General features: G+C 41.4%; 1 protein-coding gene across 1 annotated transcript in view; it reads right to left on the bottom strand.

Moving 5' to 3' along the window:
• Positions 1 to 19,999, bottom strand: part of MUC19 (mucin 19, oligomeric) — a 176,733-nt gene that overhangs the window by 114,912 nt on the left and 41,822 nt on the right. The window contains exons 17-21 of the mRNA XM_066589311.1: positions 19,914 to 19,955; positions 18,408 to 18,425; positions 14,913 to 14,930; positions 7,705 to 7,824; positions 1,658 to 1,828 (exon numbers count right to left, since the gene is read on the bottom strand). Coding sequence (XP_066445408.1) covers positions 1,658 to 1,828; positions 7,705 to 7,824; positions 14,913 to 14,930; positions 18,408 to 18,425; positions 19,914 to 19,955 — 369 coding nt within the window. The remainder of the gene's footprint in view (positions 1 to 1,657; positions 1,829 to 7,704; positions 7,825 to 14,912; positions 14,931 to 18,407; positions 18,426 to 19,913; positions 19,956 to 19,999) is intronic.

The raw sequence follows: 19,999 nt of genomic DNA, 5'->3' as shown, positions 1-19,999 counted from the left end.
ACTCACTCATTGACTCACTCATTGACTCACTCACTGACTCACTCACTCGCCAAAAGTTCTCCAACTTCCCAATGTCGTAGAAACATGAATTTTGGCACAAGCATAGACTATCTCCAAAATAGGAAAAGTAATTGGGTCCCAACTCGATTATTCAATTCTAGCGCAAAAGAATTAGCGTCGAAATTTAACATACATAATCTAAATCTCTCACTTTCCAATGTCATAAAAACTTAAAATTTGGCACGGGTATTGAATATGTCATAAATAGGAAAAGCTAATGGGTCCCAACTCGATTATTCAATTCTATGCGCAAAAGAATTAGCGTCCAAATTTTACATACGGAATCTAATTCTCTCACTTCCCGGTGTCATAGAAACTCGAAATTTGGCAGGAGCATTGATTATGTCCTAAATAGGAAAAGCTTATGGGTCCCAACTCGATTATTCAATTCTATGTGCAAAAGAATTAGCGTCCAAATTTTACGTAAGGAATGTATTTTTTTCACTTTTCGGTGTCATAGAAACGGGAAATTTGGCACGAGCATTGATTATGCCATAAATAAGAAAAGCTAATGGGTCCCAACTCCATTATTCAATTCTATGCGCAAAAGAATTAGCGTTCAAATTTTATGTGCGGAATGTATTTTTCTCACTTTCCGGGGTCATAGAAACGGGAAATTTGGCACGAGCATTGATTATGTCCTAAATAGGAAAAGTTAATGGGTCCCAACTAGAATTTTTAATTCTAGTGCAAAAGAATTAGCGTCGAAATTTTACGTACATAATCTAAAGCTCTCACTTCCCAATGTCATAGAAACATAAATTTGCCATAAGCATTGAATGTCATAAATAGGAAAAGTTAATGGGTCCCAACTCGATTATTCAATTCTAGTGCAAAAGAATTAGCGTCCAAATTTTACGTACGGAATTTAATTCTCTCACTTCTTGGTGGCATAGAAACATGAAATTTGGAACGGGCATTGATTATGTCATAAATAGGAAATGTTAATGGGTCCCACCTCGATTGTTCAATTCTAAGCGCAAAAGAATTAGCGTCCAAATTTTACGTACGGAATCTAATTCTCTCACTTCCCGATGTCATAGAAACTTGAAATTTGGCATGGGCATTGATTATGTCATAAATAGGAAAAGTTAATGGGTCCCAACTCGATTATTCAATTCTAAGTGCAAAAGAATTAGCGTCCAAATTTTACGTATGGAATGTAATTCTCTCACTTCCTGATGTCATTTTATATAAAGGAAACGTTGCATGGTTACCTCCCCGTGGTGTTTCCTGGGTAACGCAGAGAACTATGCAAATTGGTGAACATATGTTTTTCCGGCATCTCTAAAGTAACCACGACTTTATAAGATTTTCCGTGTGAACACCAGATAAACACCAGTACCAAATTAACTCGGGCGAAGCTGGGTATATCAGCTAGTATATATATATATATATATATATATATATAGTATGTGTAGATTTGTATGTTCTTGAAAGCAATAAAATGAAAGTCCGGAGATGGCAATGCTGCACGGGAGCATGCTCGTATGATTTATTCTGAAGCACAACGTAATTTTAATTTGCCATACCTTAGTTAAATTATGCAAGGCAATACACTAAAAGCATACAACAAGAAAGAACTGTATAAATGTACCTATCGACGTAGAAAATTGATCGCCATATCCTCCTCCATCGCCATATCCTCCTCCATCGCCATATCCTCCATCGCCATATCCTCCATCGCCATATCCTCCATCGCCATATCCTCCTCCAAATGTGTTGCTGAAATCACCATTATATTGTTTACCTATAACACTGTAGTCATCTGTAACAACATAAATACAGTAAAATCAATATGTTGCAAATAATAAACACGTGTTTAAAGGTGGTATTCCTAAATTAAAGTTTTTTCTAAAAGAAACCACTACCCTAATAGTATCTCTAATGTAGCCTAAACTTGCCTTCAGATACTGTCTGCTTTCCTGCTTCTATTTCTCCAGTCTTCCCTCCCCATCCCCAGTAATAATTGCCCTGACTGATCCTGCAGCCCACAACCCTCAGTAATGTGTATTAGGGCGACATGAAGCAGACAAGTATGTTTGTCTCTAAAATGAAAACAGTTTGGTACGGTGTTAGCCAGTAGATCTTGTAGATCACTTGGTTTCTCTTGCTGAGAATAATCACATTTTGTCTATAAATGGAGACAGCTGATAAATAAGGTTACATTGTGTGAGGAATATATTTATATATTGAGGAGGTTGATGGAGCAGTGTATATATGTGTATGTATGTGGGTATATGGATAAACACTTCTCTCTTTGACTGTGGATGCATCAGATGGGTGGAATTTCTGCTTTTCTTTGTATATTTACATGTTCCTAAACGAAATAAAATGAAAAAAAAAAGCCTGGAAATGTCAGTACTGCACTGGAGCATGGGTCCTAAGAAATGGAGCCATGTGAACAGAGCCTTATCCTGCCCAACATTTAATTTATGTGTTATTTATTGGGTGTTTGTAGGGTGGTAGTTTGTGCTGCAGTCTGGTATTTTCTTGGCGCTGCTGGGGAGGTATCTTGTGTTATACTGTGACATTAGATCCTACCAGGGGGTATTATGGACACTGCACAGTAATATTTTGTTGCAGCTATTGAGACAATATTGGCGCTGCACGGTAGTAGTTGCAGTTGTTAGTGCTTCTGATATCACCATGGATTGGCCTAAGTTAAAGAATCCCTGTATTAGTAGCAGCACAGCAGCGGGATCAGTATACGACTAAGGGTGCAGCTATAAGCCAGAAACACATCAGTAAAGCATAGACAGGTGGCCGCCATTCTTTTAATACGTTTAGGCCTCTTTCAGACGGGCTACAGTGATATCGCTGCTACAAAATTGCAGTGATATTGCAGCTTTGTACCCGCGATTTTGTAGCAACAGCGATGTGGTTCCTCATGGAAAATCGTGCATCGCTGCTGCTCACGAGACTTTATCGCAAGAAGGTTAAGTCCTACCTCAAAACTAAGCCCTAACTGCATTCCGTAAAAAAAAAGGAATACTTACCTAAAAGGCTTTCCGGAGCTTCTGATTCTGTTCTGTACCCTTTGTTTTGCCAGTTACAGCTGGCAACCGAACAGCTGATCATATACTGATGACCTATCCTGAGGATAGCTCATCAATAAAGATAGCTCGAAAAAACCTTCTAAAAGGCTCTATCACACATAATAGGTTACCACTAAGGATGAGCGAGTATACTCGCTCAGGCACTACTCGCTCGAGTAATGTGCCTTAGACGAGTATCTCCCTGCTCGTCCATAAAGATTCGGGGACCGCCGCGGCTGACAGGTGAGTCGCGGCGGGGAGCAGGGGAGAGCGGGCGGGAGAGAGGGAGAGAGAGATCTCCCCTCCGTTCCTCCCCGCTCTCGCCCCGCAGCTCCCCGCCCCGCGGCGGCACCCGAATCTTCAAGGACGAGCGGGGAGATACTCGGCTAAGGCACATTACTCGAGCGAGTAGTGCTTTAGCGAGTATACTCGCTCATCCTTAGTTACCACCTTTCTTATTTCCCTTTTGATTTACAGCTAATATCTGGATGTGGTATTTTTTTTTCTTTTAAAGCAGCAAGAAAATGATGCAAAAACAGAATGGGGCTTATTTACTATTAATAATTCAACAGTTTTCTGAAGCAAATTGCACCAGAACACTGTCACACATACTTTGCAGCACATATAATTACTACAGTGTATATTTTCGACTCTTTCAGACACTTTTTTTACTGTGTCCAACAAAGGGGTGTTCTTTCATAAAAAGGCAGCGTGACCTAAATTGCACCAAAAATTGTACCAAATAGCACCATAATTTTGTTGTACTTTTTGGCTTACACTAAGCCAACTAATAGGTGGTCTAAACTTATACTAGACAGTTTAAATTCAACTGATTTATCATTCAGCAGAGTCACTGTGACAAATCTGGCACATTTTAAGGGCTCAGTTAAACAAGCAATTTTTTTTAGCGGATGTATAGGCGCGCTAAAAAAATTGCATTTGATAGAACCAATGCTTTCCAATGGAAGCAGTCAAATGTCCGATTTTTACATGCGTTAAAAAAATAAATAAATAAATAAAAAATCGCACTCCCTTGCCACAACTGTGACAGTTATGGCAGGGACTTCCTTCACTCCCGCAGTCCACAGCTGTAGCAGAGGTCTGCGATGCTTTCCCATTGCTTTCGGGTCGACCCCTGCAGTGATGATTTTTTTTGGGTGGGGGGGTTAATTATAAACCCTACCCCGAAAATCTTCCCTAGCTGTAAAAAAAGAAAAATCATAACTCACCTAGAAGCGATGTCCGGCTCTTCTCTCCGTTCCTGGCAGTCTTCTCTGTATTCTGGTGGCCGTGGATTGAAAAATCCCCTCCTCCAGAAAGTACTGCCTCTGATTGGCTGAGCGCTGTGACCAATTAGAGGCAGCGCTCAGCTGTCACTAGGTTCATGCTACTCAAACCATAGGCAGTATGAACCAATGACAGGTATGTACATTGCTTCTACATGTTTTATTCTGAAACACTGCGGCATTTCAGCATAAACATAATTTGAAGACTCGGAGCTCCGAGTCATATAAACGGCACCGTGCAAGTCGCTCCCTGCACGCAATATGTAGAGGCACAGCTCTCTCCCCTTCTGTGCATACGGGGAGAGCTGTCACAATACATGATGCAGAGAGGGAGAGGCCAGCACGACGCCACCCTCACAATTTGGAGTTCCGTTCTGACTGCATCTTCAAAGTTTGGTTTATTGTGATAATGCTGTAGCATCAAGGAATAATTTAAAAAAAATACATAGGCACAATGCATATAGAAATGGAAGGTTTTTCCACCTCCATAGTAATTGGAACAAAATGCATCTTTATTGGAGACTATTAAAATCCAGAACAACATGACTTCCCACACGCAAAAGCATTTTAGAGGTAACAAACGTTCCATGTTGATAAGTTGCAATAAAATTAAAAAATACCTTCAAAAACTAAAGCTTTAACATTTCACGTGCTGCATGTAAATGCCTGTTGAGCAGTCCGATGGGCAGGCTGGACTGTCTCTAGTGTGCTGTGTAGCTCCCCTTACGCTATCCCTATTTGCTGCTGTGAGCTGAGATGTTCTCCACATTTCTCAAAATCTCTCCTTATTGCGGGCAGATTCAGTAGATTCATCTGCGTGTATGTCGGTCCCAGAGCTCCCGACACATGTATAACCATGTTGAGACAGGGGTGTCATTAGAGGAGGTACACAGGTCATAGAAGATGGTCCTGCCGGCCCAGACGACTACTTACTGGGCATTTACATGCAGAGCGGAAATCGTAAAGCAGAAATAGTATGCCTACACCAGAATGACTAACACAGTAATGATGTAAATGTGCATTACTTTGTTGTTTTACTGCTGTAGGTGGTTTCATATCATCTAAACTCATGACAACCAACAAGATTTTCTGGTTGAACCAAATCTAGGATAGCGTGTACCTTTACATGATCCATTTTGAACCCCTGAGGAGTAATAATATAACCTAAGAAAAAATCTTTTGAACAGCACAAACACTATTTTTGCAGAGAATTTGAAGAACTTGTTGAAAGTGAATCTTGTGAGAAGGCAAACGTGGAGAGCAAATCAGTATTTTATTAATATAAGTCATTTTACTATAGTCAATCAAATCACAGAGGAAGTCATTACTCTAAGGCTGGTCTCACATAACCTAGTGCGATATCACGCTCGTGCACATGCGATGTCTCCGCGTTTTTGTATCGAAAACGCCACCCATCACTCTGGTACTGTTGTGCTCCTCCAGCGTGTGGATCAGTAAGTGTTTCCCATTTTTTTTCAATGGGAAACCTTGCATTGCACTCGTGAGCACCTCACACGCCATGCAATGTGTTTTCCGGCCCCAATTGAAAACAATGAGTAAGGAGTTCTAAGGGAACACCCAAAGATAGGACATGCAACGATTTTTCATGCACTGCGATGCGATATGAGAGAAATAGCTCATGTACATGACTCAATTCAAAAGAATGGGTTTCATGTTCATGTGAGATTTGTGTGTCTCGTATTGCACAAATATCACGCGATTTTTACAGCCGTGTAATAGAAGTGATAGAACCCTCTTACGTGCCATCTTTATAGTGTCAATGTCCCATTAGTAGTAGCACTACCATCCAATTAATAAGTGTCCCCTTAGTTGTAATTGTGTCCCAAGTGCTCCTTTAATTGTAAAAAATGTCCCCTTAATAGGAAACAAAGGGCTCTATCTATATATGTAGCAAAATAAAACATGCCGCTTTCCTTTTTTTGCCTTTGCGTATTATGCAATTTTGCACGCTAATGTGATCGGAACTGTATAAGGCAATGTAATTGATTGCCTGTGACTTACCACTTATCACATGGGCGAACAGAGCCCGCATAGTATATGGTAAACATACGCCCATGTGTGCCTGGCATAATACACACAAAAAAGTGATACAAGCAATTTAATTCAAATGTTATGCAAAATTGATTAAAATGTAAACAAACATCACTGTGAGGGCTTAAACAGATGGGCGCATGCGTTGATACATTCACCACTACAGAGCATACTAGCGCATGAGCCAGGTAAAAGTCTTTTTGTTTTTTTTTACTATTCAAACTCTACACTATTGTACACAAGATAGGTCTTTGTTTATCTTTCCTTGCATTTAGTAAACGCTTCACACGCCGTGACTTGCCAGCAGTTTACCGCTGGCGAAATCACGTCCGTGGACAGGCACCCGGAGCCACCAGTGAAAACAAAACCATTTAAATCAATGGTTTCGCCTTGACCCGTTTTACTGCCATGATCTTCACGGCCGCATACTGGGACTAAAAGACACCCCTGTGTTTAATCCCTGACACGATCATTATCCAAAATAAGAGGTTGTTGGCAGTATGGTAGCCTAAGGCTTATGTCCACGGCACGCAAGGATTTCGCATGGGGAATCCCGCACGGAACCTGCCTGTGCCTGCGGGCCTGTGAAACTGCATACCTGTCCGTGTCTTCTTTTGACTGACTGACTCACTGACTGACTCACTGATTCACTGACTGACTCACTGACTCTAATTCTCTCACTTCCCGATGTCATAGAAACTTGAAATTTGGCACGGGCATTGATTATGTCATAAATAGGAAAAGTTAATGGGTCCTAACTCGATTATTCAATTCTAAGTGCAAAAGAATTAGCGTCCAAATTTTACGTATGGAATGTAATTCTCTCACTTCCTGATGTCATTTTATATAAAGGAAACGTCGCATGGTTACCTCCACGTGGTGTTTCCTGGGTAACGCAGAGAACTATGCAAAATGGTGAACATATGTTTTTCCGGTATCGCTAAAGTAACCACGACTTCATAAGATTTTCCGTGTGAACACCAGATAAACACCAGTATCAAATTAACTCGGGCAAAGCCGGGTATATCAGCCAATATATATATATATATATATATATATATATATATACATATATATATATAGTATGTGTAGATTTGTATGTTCTTGAAAGCAATAAAATGAAAGTCCGGAGATGGCAATACTGCACTGGAGCATGCTCATATGATTTATTCTGAAACACAGCGTAATTTTAATTTACCATACCTTAGTTAAATTATGCAAGGCAATACACTAAAAGCATAACACAAGAAAGAACTGTATAAATGTACCTATCGATGTAGAAAATTGATCGCCATATCCTTCATCGCCATATCCTCCATTGCCATATCCTACTCCAAATGTGTTGCCGAAATCACCATTATATTGTTTACCTATAACACTGTAGTCATCTGTAACAACATAAATACAGTAAAATCAATATGTTGCAAATAATAAACACGTGTTTAAAGGTGGTATTTCTAAATTAAAGTTTTTTCTTAAAAAAAACAGTAGTCTAATAGTATCTCTAAAGTAGCCTAAACTTGCCTTCAGATACTGTCTGCTTTCCTGCTTCTATTTCTGGGCCTCCCGTCTTCCCTCCCCATCCCCAGTAATAATTGCCCTGACTGATCCTGCAGCCCACAACCCTCAGTAATGTGTATTAGGGCGACATGAAGCAGACAAGTATGTTTGTCTCTAAAATGAAAACAGTTTGGTACGGTGTTAGCCAGTAGATCTTGTAGATCACTTGGTTTGTCTTGCTGAGAACAATCACATTTTGTCTATAAATGGAGACAGCTGATAAATAAGGTTACATTGTGTGAGGAATATATTTATATATTGAGGAGGTTGATGGAGCAGTGTATATATGTGTATGTATGTGGGTATATGGATAAACACTTCTCTCTTTGACTGTGGATGCATCAGATGGGTGGAATTTCTGCTTTTCTTTGTATATTTACATGTTCCTAAACGAAATAAAATGAAAAAAAAAGCCTGGAAATGGCAGTACTGCACTGGAGCATGGGTCCTAAGAAATGGAGCCATGTGAACAGAGCCTTATCCTGCCCAACATTTAATTTATGTGTTATTTATTGGGTGTTTGTAGGGTGGTAGTTTGTGCTGCAGTGTGGTATTTTCTTGGCGCTGCTGGGGAGGTATCTTGTGTTATACTGTGACATTAGATCCTACCAGGGGGTATTATGGACACTGCACAGTAATATTTTGTTGCAGCAATTGAGACAATATTGGCGCTGCACGGTAGTAGTTGCAGTTGTTAGTGCTTCTGATATCACCATGGATTGGCCTAAGTTAAAGAATCCCTGTATTAGTAGCAGCACAGCAGCGGGATCAGTATACGACTAAGGGTGCAGCTATAAGCCAGAAACACATCAGTAAAGCATAGACAGGTGGCCGCCATTCTTTTAATACGTTTAGGCCTCTTTCAGACGGGCTACAGTGATATCGCTGCTACAAAATTGCAGTGATATTGCAGCTTTGTACCCGCGATTTTGTAGCAACGGCGATGTGGTTCCTCATGGAAAATCGTGCATCGCTGCTGCTCACGAGACTTTATCGCAAGAAGGTTAAGTCCTACCTCAAAACTAAGCCCTAACTGCATTCCGTAAAAAAAAAGGAATACTTACCTAAAAGGCTTTCCGGAGCTTCTGATTCTGTTCTGTACCCTTTGTTTTGCCAGTTACAGCTGGCAACTGAACAGCTGATCATATACTGATGACCTATCCTGAGGATAGCTCATCAATAAAGATAGCTAGAAAAAACCTTCTAAAAGGCTCTATCACACATAATAGGTTACCACTAAGGATGAGCGAGTATACTCGCTAAGGCACTACTCGCTCGAGTAATGTGCCTTAGACGAGTATCTCCCTGCTCGTCCATAAAGATTCGGGGACCGCCGCGGCTGACAGGTGAGTCGCGGCGGGGAGCAGGGGAGAGCGGGCGGGAGAGAGGGAGAGAGAGATCTCCCCTCCGTTCCTCCCCGCTCTCGCCCCGCAGCTCCCCGCTCCGCGGCGGCACCCGAATCTTCAAGGACGAGCGGGGAGATACTCGGCTAAGGCACATTACTCGAGCGAGTAGTGCCTTAGCGAGTATACTCGCTCATCCTTAGTTACCACCTTTCATATTTCCCTTTTGATTTACAGCTAATATCTGGATGTGGTATTTTTTTTTCTTTTAAAGCAGCAAGAAAATGATGCAAAAACAGAATGGGGCTTATTTACTATTAATAATTCAACAGTTTTCTGAAGCAAATTGCACCAGAACACTGTCACACATACTTTGCAGCACATATAATTATTACAGTGTATATTTTCGACTCTTTCAGACACTTTTTTTTACTGTGTCCAACAAAGGGGTGTTCTTTCGTAAAAAGGCAGCGTGACCTAAATTGCACCAAAAATTGTACCAAATAGCACCCTAATTTTGTTGTACTTTTTGGCTTACACTAAGCCAACTAATAGGTGGTCTAAACTTATACTAGACAGTTAAAATTCAACTGATTTATCATTCAGCAGAGTCACTGTGACAAATCTGGCACATTTTAAGGGCTCAGTTAAACAAGCAATTTTTTTTCGGGCATCTATAGGCACTTTAAAAAAAATTTAGCTGATAGAACCAATGCTTTCAAATGGAAGCGGTTAAATGTCCGATTTTTACATGCATTAAAAAAAAAATTGCAGCTATAAAAAAAATACGACAGCATTTTCGCATGTGACCGTTGGACAGAAAAATATGTAACCCCTGGAAACTATCACATCCAGATTTTACCTTGTTGGCAATGGAGAAGGCAGCAGCAGCGCCGGCCCCATTGAAAACATAGGGAGTACATCGCACTCCCTTGCCACAGCTGTGACAGCTATGGCAGGGATTTCCTTCACTCCCGCAGTCCACAGCTGTAGCAGAGGTCTGCGATGCTTTCCCATTGCTTTCGACCCCTGCAGTGATGATTTTTTTTTGGGGGGGGGGGTTAATTTTAAGCCCTACCCCGAAAATTATCCCTAGCTGTAAAAAAAGAAAAATCATAACTCACCTAAAAGCGATGTCCGGCTCTTCTCTCCGTTCCCGGCAGTCTTCTCTGTGTTCTGGTGGCCGTGGATTGAAAAATCCCCTCCTCCAGAAAGTACTGACTCTGACTGGCTGAGCGCTGTGACCAATTAGAGGCAGCGCTCAGCTGTCACTAGGTTCATGCTACTCAAACCATAGGCAGTATGAACCAATGACAGGTATGTACATTGCTTCTACATGTTTTATTCTGAAACACTGCGGCATTTCAGCATAAACATAATTTGAAGACTCGGAGCTCCGAGTCATATAAACGGCACCGTGCAAGTCGCTCCCTGCACGCAATATGTAGAGGCACAGCTCTCTCCCCTTCTGTGCATACGGGGAGAGCTGTCACAATACATGATGCAGAGAGGGAGAGGCCAGCACGACACCACCCTCACAATTTGGAGTTCCGTTCTGACTGCATCTTCAAAGTTTGGTTTATTGTGATAATGCTGTAGCATCAATTAATAATTTAAAAAAAAATACATAGGCACAATGCATATAGAAATGGAAGGTTTTTCCAGCTCCATAGTAATCGGAACAAAATGCATCTTTATTGGAGACTATTAAAATCCAGAACAACATGACTTCCCACACGCAAAAGCATTTTAGAGGTAACAAACGTTCCATGTTGATAAGTTGCAATAAAATTAAAAAATACCTTCAAAAACTAAAGCTTTAACATTTCACATGCTGCATGTAAATGCCTGTTGAGCAGTCCGATGGGCAGGCTGGACTGTCTCTAGTGTGCTGTGTAGCTCCCCTTACGCTATCCCTATTTGCTGCTGTGAGCTGAGATGTTCTCCACATTTCTCAAAATCTCTCCTTATTGCGGGCAGATTCAGTAGATTCATCTGCGTGTATGTCGGTCCCAGAGCTCCCGACACATGTATAACCACGTTGAGAGAGGGGTGTCATTAGAGGAGGTACACAGGTCATAGAAGATGGTCCTGCCGGCCCAGACGACTACTTACTGGGCATTTACATGCAGAGCGGAAATCGTAAAGCAGAAATAGTATGCCTACACCAGAATGACTAACACAGTAATGATGTAAATGTGCATTACTTTGTTGTTTTACTGCTGTAGGTGGTTTCATATCATCTAAACTCATGACAACCAACAACATTTTCTGGTTGAACCAAATCTAGGATAGTGTGTACCTTTACATGATCCATTTTGAACCCCTGAGGAGTAATAATATAACCTAAGAAAAAATCTTTTGAACAGCACAAACACTATTTTTGCAGAGAATTTGAAGAACTTGTCAAAAGTGAATCTTGTGAGAAGGCAAACGTGGAGAGCAAATCAGTATTTTATTAATATAAGTCATTTTGCTATAGTCAATCAAATCACAGAGGAAGTCATTACTCTAAGGCTGGTCTCACATAACCTAGTGCGATATCACGCTCGTGCACATGCGATGTCTCCGCGTTTTTGTATCGAAAACGCCACCCATCACTCTGGTACTGTTGTGCTCCTCCAGCGTGTGGATCAGTAAGTGTTTCCCATTTTTTTTCAATGGGAAACCTTGCATTGCACTCGTGAGCACCTCACACGCCATGCAATGTGTTTTCCGGCCCCAATTGAAAACAATGAGCAAGGACTTCCAAGGGAACACCCAAAGATAGGACATGCCTCGATTTTTCCCGCACTGCGATGCGATATGAGAAAAATAGCTCACGTATACGACTCAATTCAAAAGAATGGGTTTCATATTCATGTGAGATTTGTGTGTCTCGTATTGCACAAATATCACGCGATTTTCACAGCCGTATAATAGAAGTGATAGAGCCCTCTTACGTGCCATCTTTATAGTGTCAATGCCCCATTAGTAGTAGCACTACCATCCAATTAATAAGTGTCCCCTTAGTTGTAATTGTGTCCCAAGTGCTCCTTTAATTGTAAAAATTTCCCCTTAAAGGGGTTGTCCCGCGCCGAAACGGGTTTTGTTTTTTTTCAATAGCCCCCCCGTTCGGCGCGAGACAAACCCGATGCAGGGATAAAAAAAACAAAACGGATAGTACTTACCCGAATCCCCGCGCTCCGGTGACTTCTTACTTACCTTGTGAAGATGGCTGCCGGGATCTTCACCCTCGGTGGACCGCAGGTCTTCTGTGCGGTCCATTGCCGATTCCAGCCTCCTGATTGGCTGGAATCGGCACACGTGACGGGGCGGAGCTACGAGGAGCCGCTCTCTGGCACGAGCGGCCCCATTCAGAAGGGAGAAGACCGGACTGCGCAAGTGCGTCTAATTCGGCGATTAGACGCTGAAGATTAGACGGCACCATGGAGACGGAGACGCTAGCAACGGAACAGGTAAGTGAATAACTTCTGTATGGCTCATAATTAATGCACAATGTACATTACAAAGTGCATTAATATGGCCATACAGAAGTGTATACCCCACTTTGTTTCGCGGGACAACCCCTTTAATAGGAAACAAAGGGCTCTATCTATATATGTAGCTAAATAAAACATGCCGCTTTCCTTTTTTTGCCTTTGCGTATTATGCAATTTTGGCACGCTAATGTGATCGGAACTGCATAAGGCAATGTAATTGATTGCCTGTGACTAACCGCGTATCACATGGGCGTACAGAGCCCGCATAGTATATGGTAAACATACGCCCATGTGTGCCTGGCATAATACACACAAAAATGTGATACAAGCAATTTAATTCAAATGTTATGCAAAATTGATTAAAATGTAAACAAACATCACTGTGAGGGCTTAAACAGATGGGCGCATGCGTTGATACATTCACCACTACAGAGCATACTAGCGCATGAGCCAGGTAAAAGTCTTTTTGTTTTTTTTTTACTATTCAAACTCTACACTATTGTACACAAGATAGGTCTTTGTTTATCTTTCCTTGCATTTAGTAAACGCTTCACACGCCGTGACTTGCCAGCAGTTTACCGCTGGCGAAATCACGTCCGTGGACAGGCACCCGAAGCCACCAGTGAAAACAAAACCATTGAAATCAATGGTTTCGCCTTGACCCGTTTTACTGCCATGATCTTAACGGCCGCATACTGGGAGTAAAAGACACCCCTGTGTTTAATCCCTGACACGATCATTATCCAAAATAAGAGGTTGTTGGCAGTATGGTAGCCTAAGGCTTATGTCCACGGCACGCAAGGATTTCGCATGGGGAATCCCGCACGGAACCTGCCTGTGCCTGCGGGCCTGTGACACTGCATACCTGTCCGTGTCTTCTTTTGACTGACTCACTGACTCACTGACTGACTCACTCACTGACTGATTCACTGACTGACTGACTCACTGACTGACTGACTCACTGACTGACTCACTGACTGACTGACTCACTGACTCACTGACTCACTGACTGACTGACTCACTGACTGACTGACTGACTGACTGACTCACTGACTGACAGACTCACTCACTGACTCACTCACTGACTCACTCACTCACTGACTCACTGACTCGCCAAAAGTTCTTCAACTTCCCAATGTCATAGAAACATGAATTTAGGCACAAGCATAGATTATCTCCAAAATAGGAAAAGTAATTGGGTCACAACTCAATTATTCAATTCTAGCGCAAAAGAATTAGCGTCGAAATTTAACGTACATAATCTAAATCTCTCACTTCCCAATGTCATCGAAACTTAAAATTTGGCAGGGCATTGAATATGTCATAAATAGGAAAAGCTAATGGGTCCCAACTTGATTAATCAAGTCTATGCGCAAAAGAATTAGCATCCAAATTTTACATACGGATTCTAATTCTCTCACTTCCTGATGTCACAGAAACTTGAAATTTGGCACGGGCATTGATTATGTCATAAATAGGAAAAGTTAATGGGTCCCAACTCGATTATTCAATTCTAAGTGCAAAAGAATTAGCGTCCAAATTTCACGTATGGAATCTAATTCTCTCACTTCCTGATGTCATTTTATATAAAGGAAACGTTGCATGGTTACCTCCCCGTGGTGTTTCCTGGGTAACGCAGAGAGCTATGCAAAATGGTGAACATAGGTTTTTCCGGTATCTCTAAAGTAACCACGACTTCATAAGATTTTCCGTGTGAACACCAGATAAACACCAGTACCAAATTAACTCGGGCGAAGCCGGGTATATCAGCTAGTATATACATATATATATATATATATATATATATATATATATATAGTATGTGTAGATTTGTATGTTCTTGAAAGCAATAAAATGAAAGTCCGGAGATGGCAATGCTGCACTGGAGCATGCTCATATGATTTATTCTGAAACACAGCGTAATTTTAATTTGCCATACCTTAGTTAAATTATGCAAGGCAATACACTAAAGGCATAACACAAGAAAGAACTGTATAAATGTACCTATCGACGTAGAAAATTGATCGCCATATCCTCCATCGCCATATCCTGCTCCAAATGTGTTGCCGAAATCACCATTATATTGTTTACCTGTAACACTGTAGTCATCTGTAACAACATAAATACAGTAAAATCAATATGTTGCAAATAATAAACACGTGTTTAAAGGTGGTATTCCAAAATTAAAGTTTTTTCTAAAAAAAAACCAGTAATCTAATAGTATCTCTAAAGTAGCCTAAACTTGCCTTCAGATACTGTCTGCTTTCCTGCTTCTATTTCTGGGCCTCCCGTCTTCCCTCCCCATCCCCAGTAATAATTGCCCTGACTGATCCTGCAGCCCACAATCCTCAGTAATGTGTATTAGGGCGACATGAAGCAGACAAGTATGTTTGTCTCTAAAATGAAAACAGTTTGGTACGGTGTTAGCCAGTAGATCTTGTAGATCACTTGGTTTGTCTTGCTGAGAACAATCACATTTTGTCTATAAATGGAGACAGCTGATAAATAAGGTTACATTGTGTGAGGAATATATTTATATATTGAGGAGGTTGATGGAGCAGTGTATATATGTGTATGTATGTGGGTATATGGATAAACACTTCTCTCTTTGACTGTGGATGCATCAGATGGGTGGAATTTCTGCTTTTCTATGTATATATCAGCTGTTAGTGACAGCTGATAACCCGGAGCAGAAGGCAGGAGGGGTTTTTAACCCTTCCTGCCTTCTGCTTCCCCGATACACAGTGCAATGAGCACTGTATGGACAAAGTGAAAGTAAGATGTTCTTTCACTACGGGAGCCTGGGGGGTCATATGACCTCCCGGGATTCCCTGCTACTGCAGACCTGGAGGGTCAGACTTAGACCCTGGCAGCTTTGCAAGTGACTAATGTCACCACAGGGGTTGCTTTCCCCTATAACAAGGGCTCCTATGGACGCCCTAGCTATAGTGGGAAAGTGTCAAATAAAGTTTAAAAAAAAAAAGTGAATGTCCCCCAGAGGTCTTACATGATGTCATGGGGGACACAGATAGTAAAAAACACAATTACATACATCAGTAAAACAAAACAACAGAATAAAACAACAATACATAAAAAAGAAAGAGAATAACACAAAGCAGACGCCAACAAAAACCGTCGCCGTATGCGCCTTGTAAACCAAAACCATACATACTATATATCAAAACGTCCGAAACAAATAGAGGAACCCATTCCCATACTTTATTTTAGTGTAAATATAAAAATAATTTTTTTAAAAACTATAAATCTTAAAAATGTTTTTTAGCATTTTACCCCCAATAAAAAAAACAAAAAAAAAGTCAGTGAAAGAGATATTTAAAAAATCGCCCTATATGTCACGGAAAAAAAAGCAGCAAAAATAATTTTGGTAGCTAAAGGAAAAAAAATGGAGCAGTAAAACCACCACATGGGTAAAATCCCTAAAAAGTGTCTGGTCCTTAAGGTACAAAACAACCTGGTCCTTAAGGGGTTAAAGACAGGATGCCCATAAAACATTATGGGGTTGCATTTTTTCTATGGATGCAGGATAAATACGTGATATTTTAAGAGTTCAGACTTTTACAGATGCAACCACACCAAATTATGTTTTTTCATGGTTACATTTTATAGGAAAAAATGAAACTTTTTTTTCTTTTTATATTTTTCTAAATATTTAAAAGTTTATTAAACTTATTTTCATATTTTTTAATACTCATAGGGAACTTGAACTTCTGATCATCTGATCACTTGTACCATGTATTGCAGTATGTCTGTTGACCAATGCTGACCAAAAAAATCAAAGAGGTTAACAGAGGGAGGAAGCTCTCTCAATCAGACCATCCAGCTTTTGCCATGTGAATGATTGGTAGCCAAGGAAACTGAGGCCTAACAGTTGCCTCCAGTTCTGCCACAGTTGTCAATGTAAAAGAAAGTTATCTAATTTATACTGGATGACAAATGAAAGAGAATAAATGGCAGAATTGGTGTTTTTCACCTTCTACCTCGCCCCCCCTAATTCTTTTTGCAAAGTTGTACAATACAGGATATGTACCTCATAATGTACCAATAAAAACTAAAGGTTTAAACACTTGCGTAGCTCAACAAACAACTCGAAAAAAGAAGGTGATTAAAGATTCTTTTACATGCAAATGAAGATGATTAAAGTGTTAATGGCCATTAAAGCCATCAACACTTTAAGCAAATAGCTAAATCTCTCAATCTTTGGAGGAAAAGGACCTTAAGTAATTAAAAGTGTAAATAAACCACCCTGAAAGCATGTGGCATTAAGAGTCAAAATAAAGAAAAATGTGTCTGTATATGTTATAAGTAAAGGCCCATTCACATGTAACGATTCTCGCTCAAAATTTATCCAAACAAACAAATTTGAGCAATAATCGCTCAGTGTGAATGCGAAAAAAATTGCTCACTTGTCGTTCACAGTTTGTTAAACTGACTCAACAGTCAGCTTAAAAAACCTTGTTGGCTCACTGGCTTCTCGTCGTGTGTAAATGTTCCCCGCTCAGAGCTTCCCATAGGAGGTAAAGCGTTGAGCGAGAAGCCTGCGATCCAGCGGAACATCTTTCTGTGCAAATTGTCAGCACGAGCGCTGATGACTAGAGATGAGCGAACGTACTCGGTAAGGGCGATTTCGCAATCGAGCACCGCGATTTTCGAGTACTTCACTACTCGGGTGAAAAGTACTCGGGGGCGCTGTGGGTGAGCAGGGGGTTACAGAGGGGAGTGGGGGGGAGAGGGAGAGAGAGAGAGCTCCCACCTGTTCCGCGCTGCTACCCCCCACTCCCCTCTGCAACCCCCCGCCCCACAGCTCTCCCTAGTACTTTTCACCCGAGTAGTGAAGTACTCGAAAATCGCGGTGCTCGATTGCGAAATCGCCCTTACCGAGTACGTTTGCTCATCTCTACTAATGACCTTATTGATGACATCAGCACTCGTGCAGTCATTTAAAAAGACCCTTCAGATACAATTATTCTTTGCTTTATGTGAACCATAAAATTATTTTCATAAGGATTCTGTATGAAAGGAAGCATGAATTAACATAAACTGTAATGAAATGTCCCATGAGCTACTGGAGTCACTTTGAATAAATCGGTACAAATGTTATAACTAGAGATGAGCGAGCATACTCGCTAAGGGCAATTACTCGAGCGAGCATTGTCTTTAGCGAGTACCTGCCCGCTCAGAAGAAAAGATTCGGGTGCCGGCAGGGGTAGGGAGCAGCGGGGGAGAGCGGGGTGGAACGGAGGGGAGATCTCTCTCTCCCTCTCTCCCCCCCCCCCCCCCCCCCCCCCACCCCCTGCTCACTCCCGCAACTCACCGCTCAACCCGAATCTTTTCTTCCGAGCGGGCAGGTACTCGCTAAAGACAATGCTCGCTCGAGTAATTGCCCTTAGCAAGTATGCTTGCTCATCTCTAGTTATAACCTCTTTTATTGTTAACAGCTGTTACGTTTAGGATTTAGACCTTGATAAACATTACTGATAAGAGTGAAACAGAAAGAAAAAAAGTGACGGAACTGATGACATCCAAAATTCTCAGCCAGAATGATTATATTATAATTAAAGTACATACCTTTTCCTAGATTTGAATCTGTGAGAAGAAAAACATGTATATATTGGTATTCCTAAGCTCAAGATATAAAAAAAGACAAGAAAATACTGTAGACAAATGTGATGTTCCAAGCTCTCAGGAGTATAAATTATTATAATCTCCGTCTGAGGGACTATAGAGGGACAAATGAAGCTGAGAACTGGCACTTCTTTTGTCAGTATATTTATACATATGACTATAAGCGCTACTGCACACGGGGGGCAGATTTGATTTGCGGAATCCTTGGCCCGGCGGCTGCCCCTGGACTCCGCAGCAAATACCACCCATAGCCTCCCATGCAGACCAGCTGCTTCCTGCACACAAGCAGAAATTTCCACTTGTGGCAGAAAAATCACAGCATGCTCCATTCTGTGTGGTTTTCCAGACGGCTGCCATTGCCATTGTTCCACGGCCCTTCTGGAGTGAGTACTGCAGAAGGGTTGCGGGATCTGCATCATCACCTAGCAACGCCACAGCTTTACCTATATTGCACATGTGCGCCGAAGCTACGGCTGGAGCTCTTGCAGTACAGGAAAAGAACAATCCGGCCAAGCACAGGGTCGGATTCTGTTGTGCGATCCTGCATGCCGGATCCGAACCTGTCATGTGCTGGAGGCCTAAAGCTGTCTAATCTTTGTCCATTATCAGGTGACCCTTATATTAAAAATAATTGACTGTTGTACGTAACTAAATCTGCCCGTACACATTACATTAAAGGGGTTGTATCAGAGTATCAAGTTTTCAACTATCCACAGCATAGGGAATAACATGCTGATTGTTGGGGATCTCACCGCTAAAATTCCCACTGATCTGAAGAATGGGACTCCTGTGTCCTGCTCTTCTGTTACTGTGGGGGTGAGTTCTTTCCCCCCCAACAGTGACGTCCCACTGAATAGAGCACCGGCCGAGCATGCACAGTCAGAGCTCCATTCATTTTGGGTACTCAGCAGTCAGATAGAAAATGAATGCAGAGCTGGTTCACTTGTGTGATCAGCGTTCCAATCAGTTTCCTCATCATTGCGTGGCATGCAGTAACCTGACAGTGAAGAGGACAGAAGACACGGAACCCTTGTTTTTGAAATCAGCGGGGGCCTCAGCAGTGATACCCTCATCGTTTAGAATTTACAGAATAGGGGATAACTTGATATTCTGATACAACCCCTTTAATGTGGTATTAACCCACAAAGTTCAGCAGATCAGCTGAACATCTAATGTATATGGGGGCCTCCTGACCTTCACCAAACGGTAGATGTCAGAAGTGCGAAGGATCCAATTTCAACATGTCCAATCCTTTTTTTCTAAATAAATAAGCCTCTGCCAGATTAGCCTGGTAGCAAAATTGAGAGCTGAGCATATATGTATGTGGTGGGTAGGGAGAGATCGCTGTCACACAAACAAGCTTTTGGGTGACAGCTAACTCAAATTTATTTCCAGCTTAAAAGACAGCTGCAAGTTAGGGATGGCTTGCAGACATTACAAGCGGCATACCTGATTTATCCCCACGATCATTTTTATTCTTTTTATTCTTTCCTGTAAAATAAAAAATATATAATTTAAGTTAGTTTTGTATTTGC

This window comes from Eleutherodactylus coqui, chromosome 2 (genome assembly GCF_035609145.1).
Source record: "Eleutherodactylus coqui strain aEleCoq1 chromosome 2, aEleCoq1.hap1, whole genome shotgun sequence".
Lineage (NCBI taxonomy): Eukaryota > Metazoa > Chordata > Amphibia > Anura > Eleutherodactylidae > Eleutherodactylus > Eleutherodactylus coqui.
This window is presented reverse-complemented; position numbering and strand designations above follow the sequence as displayed.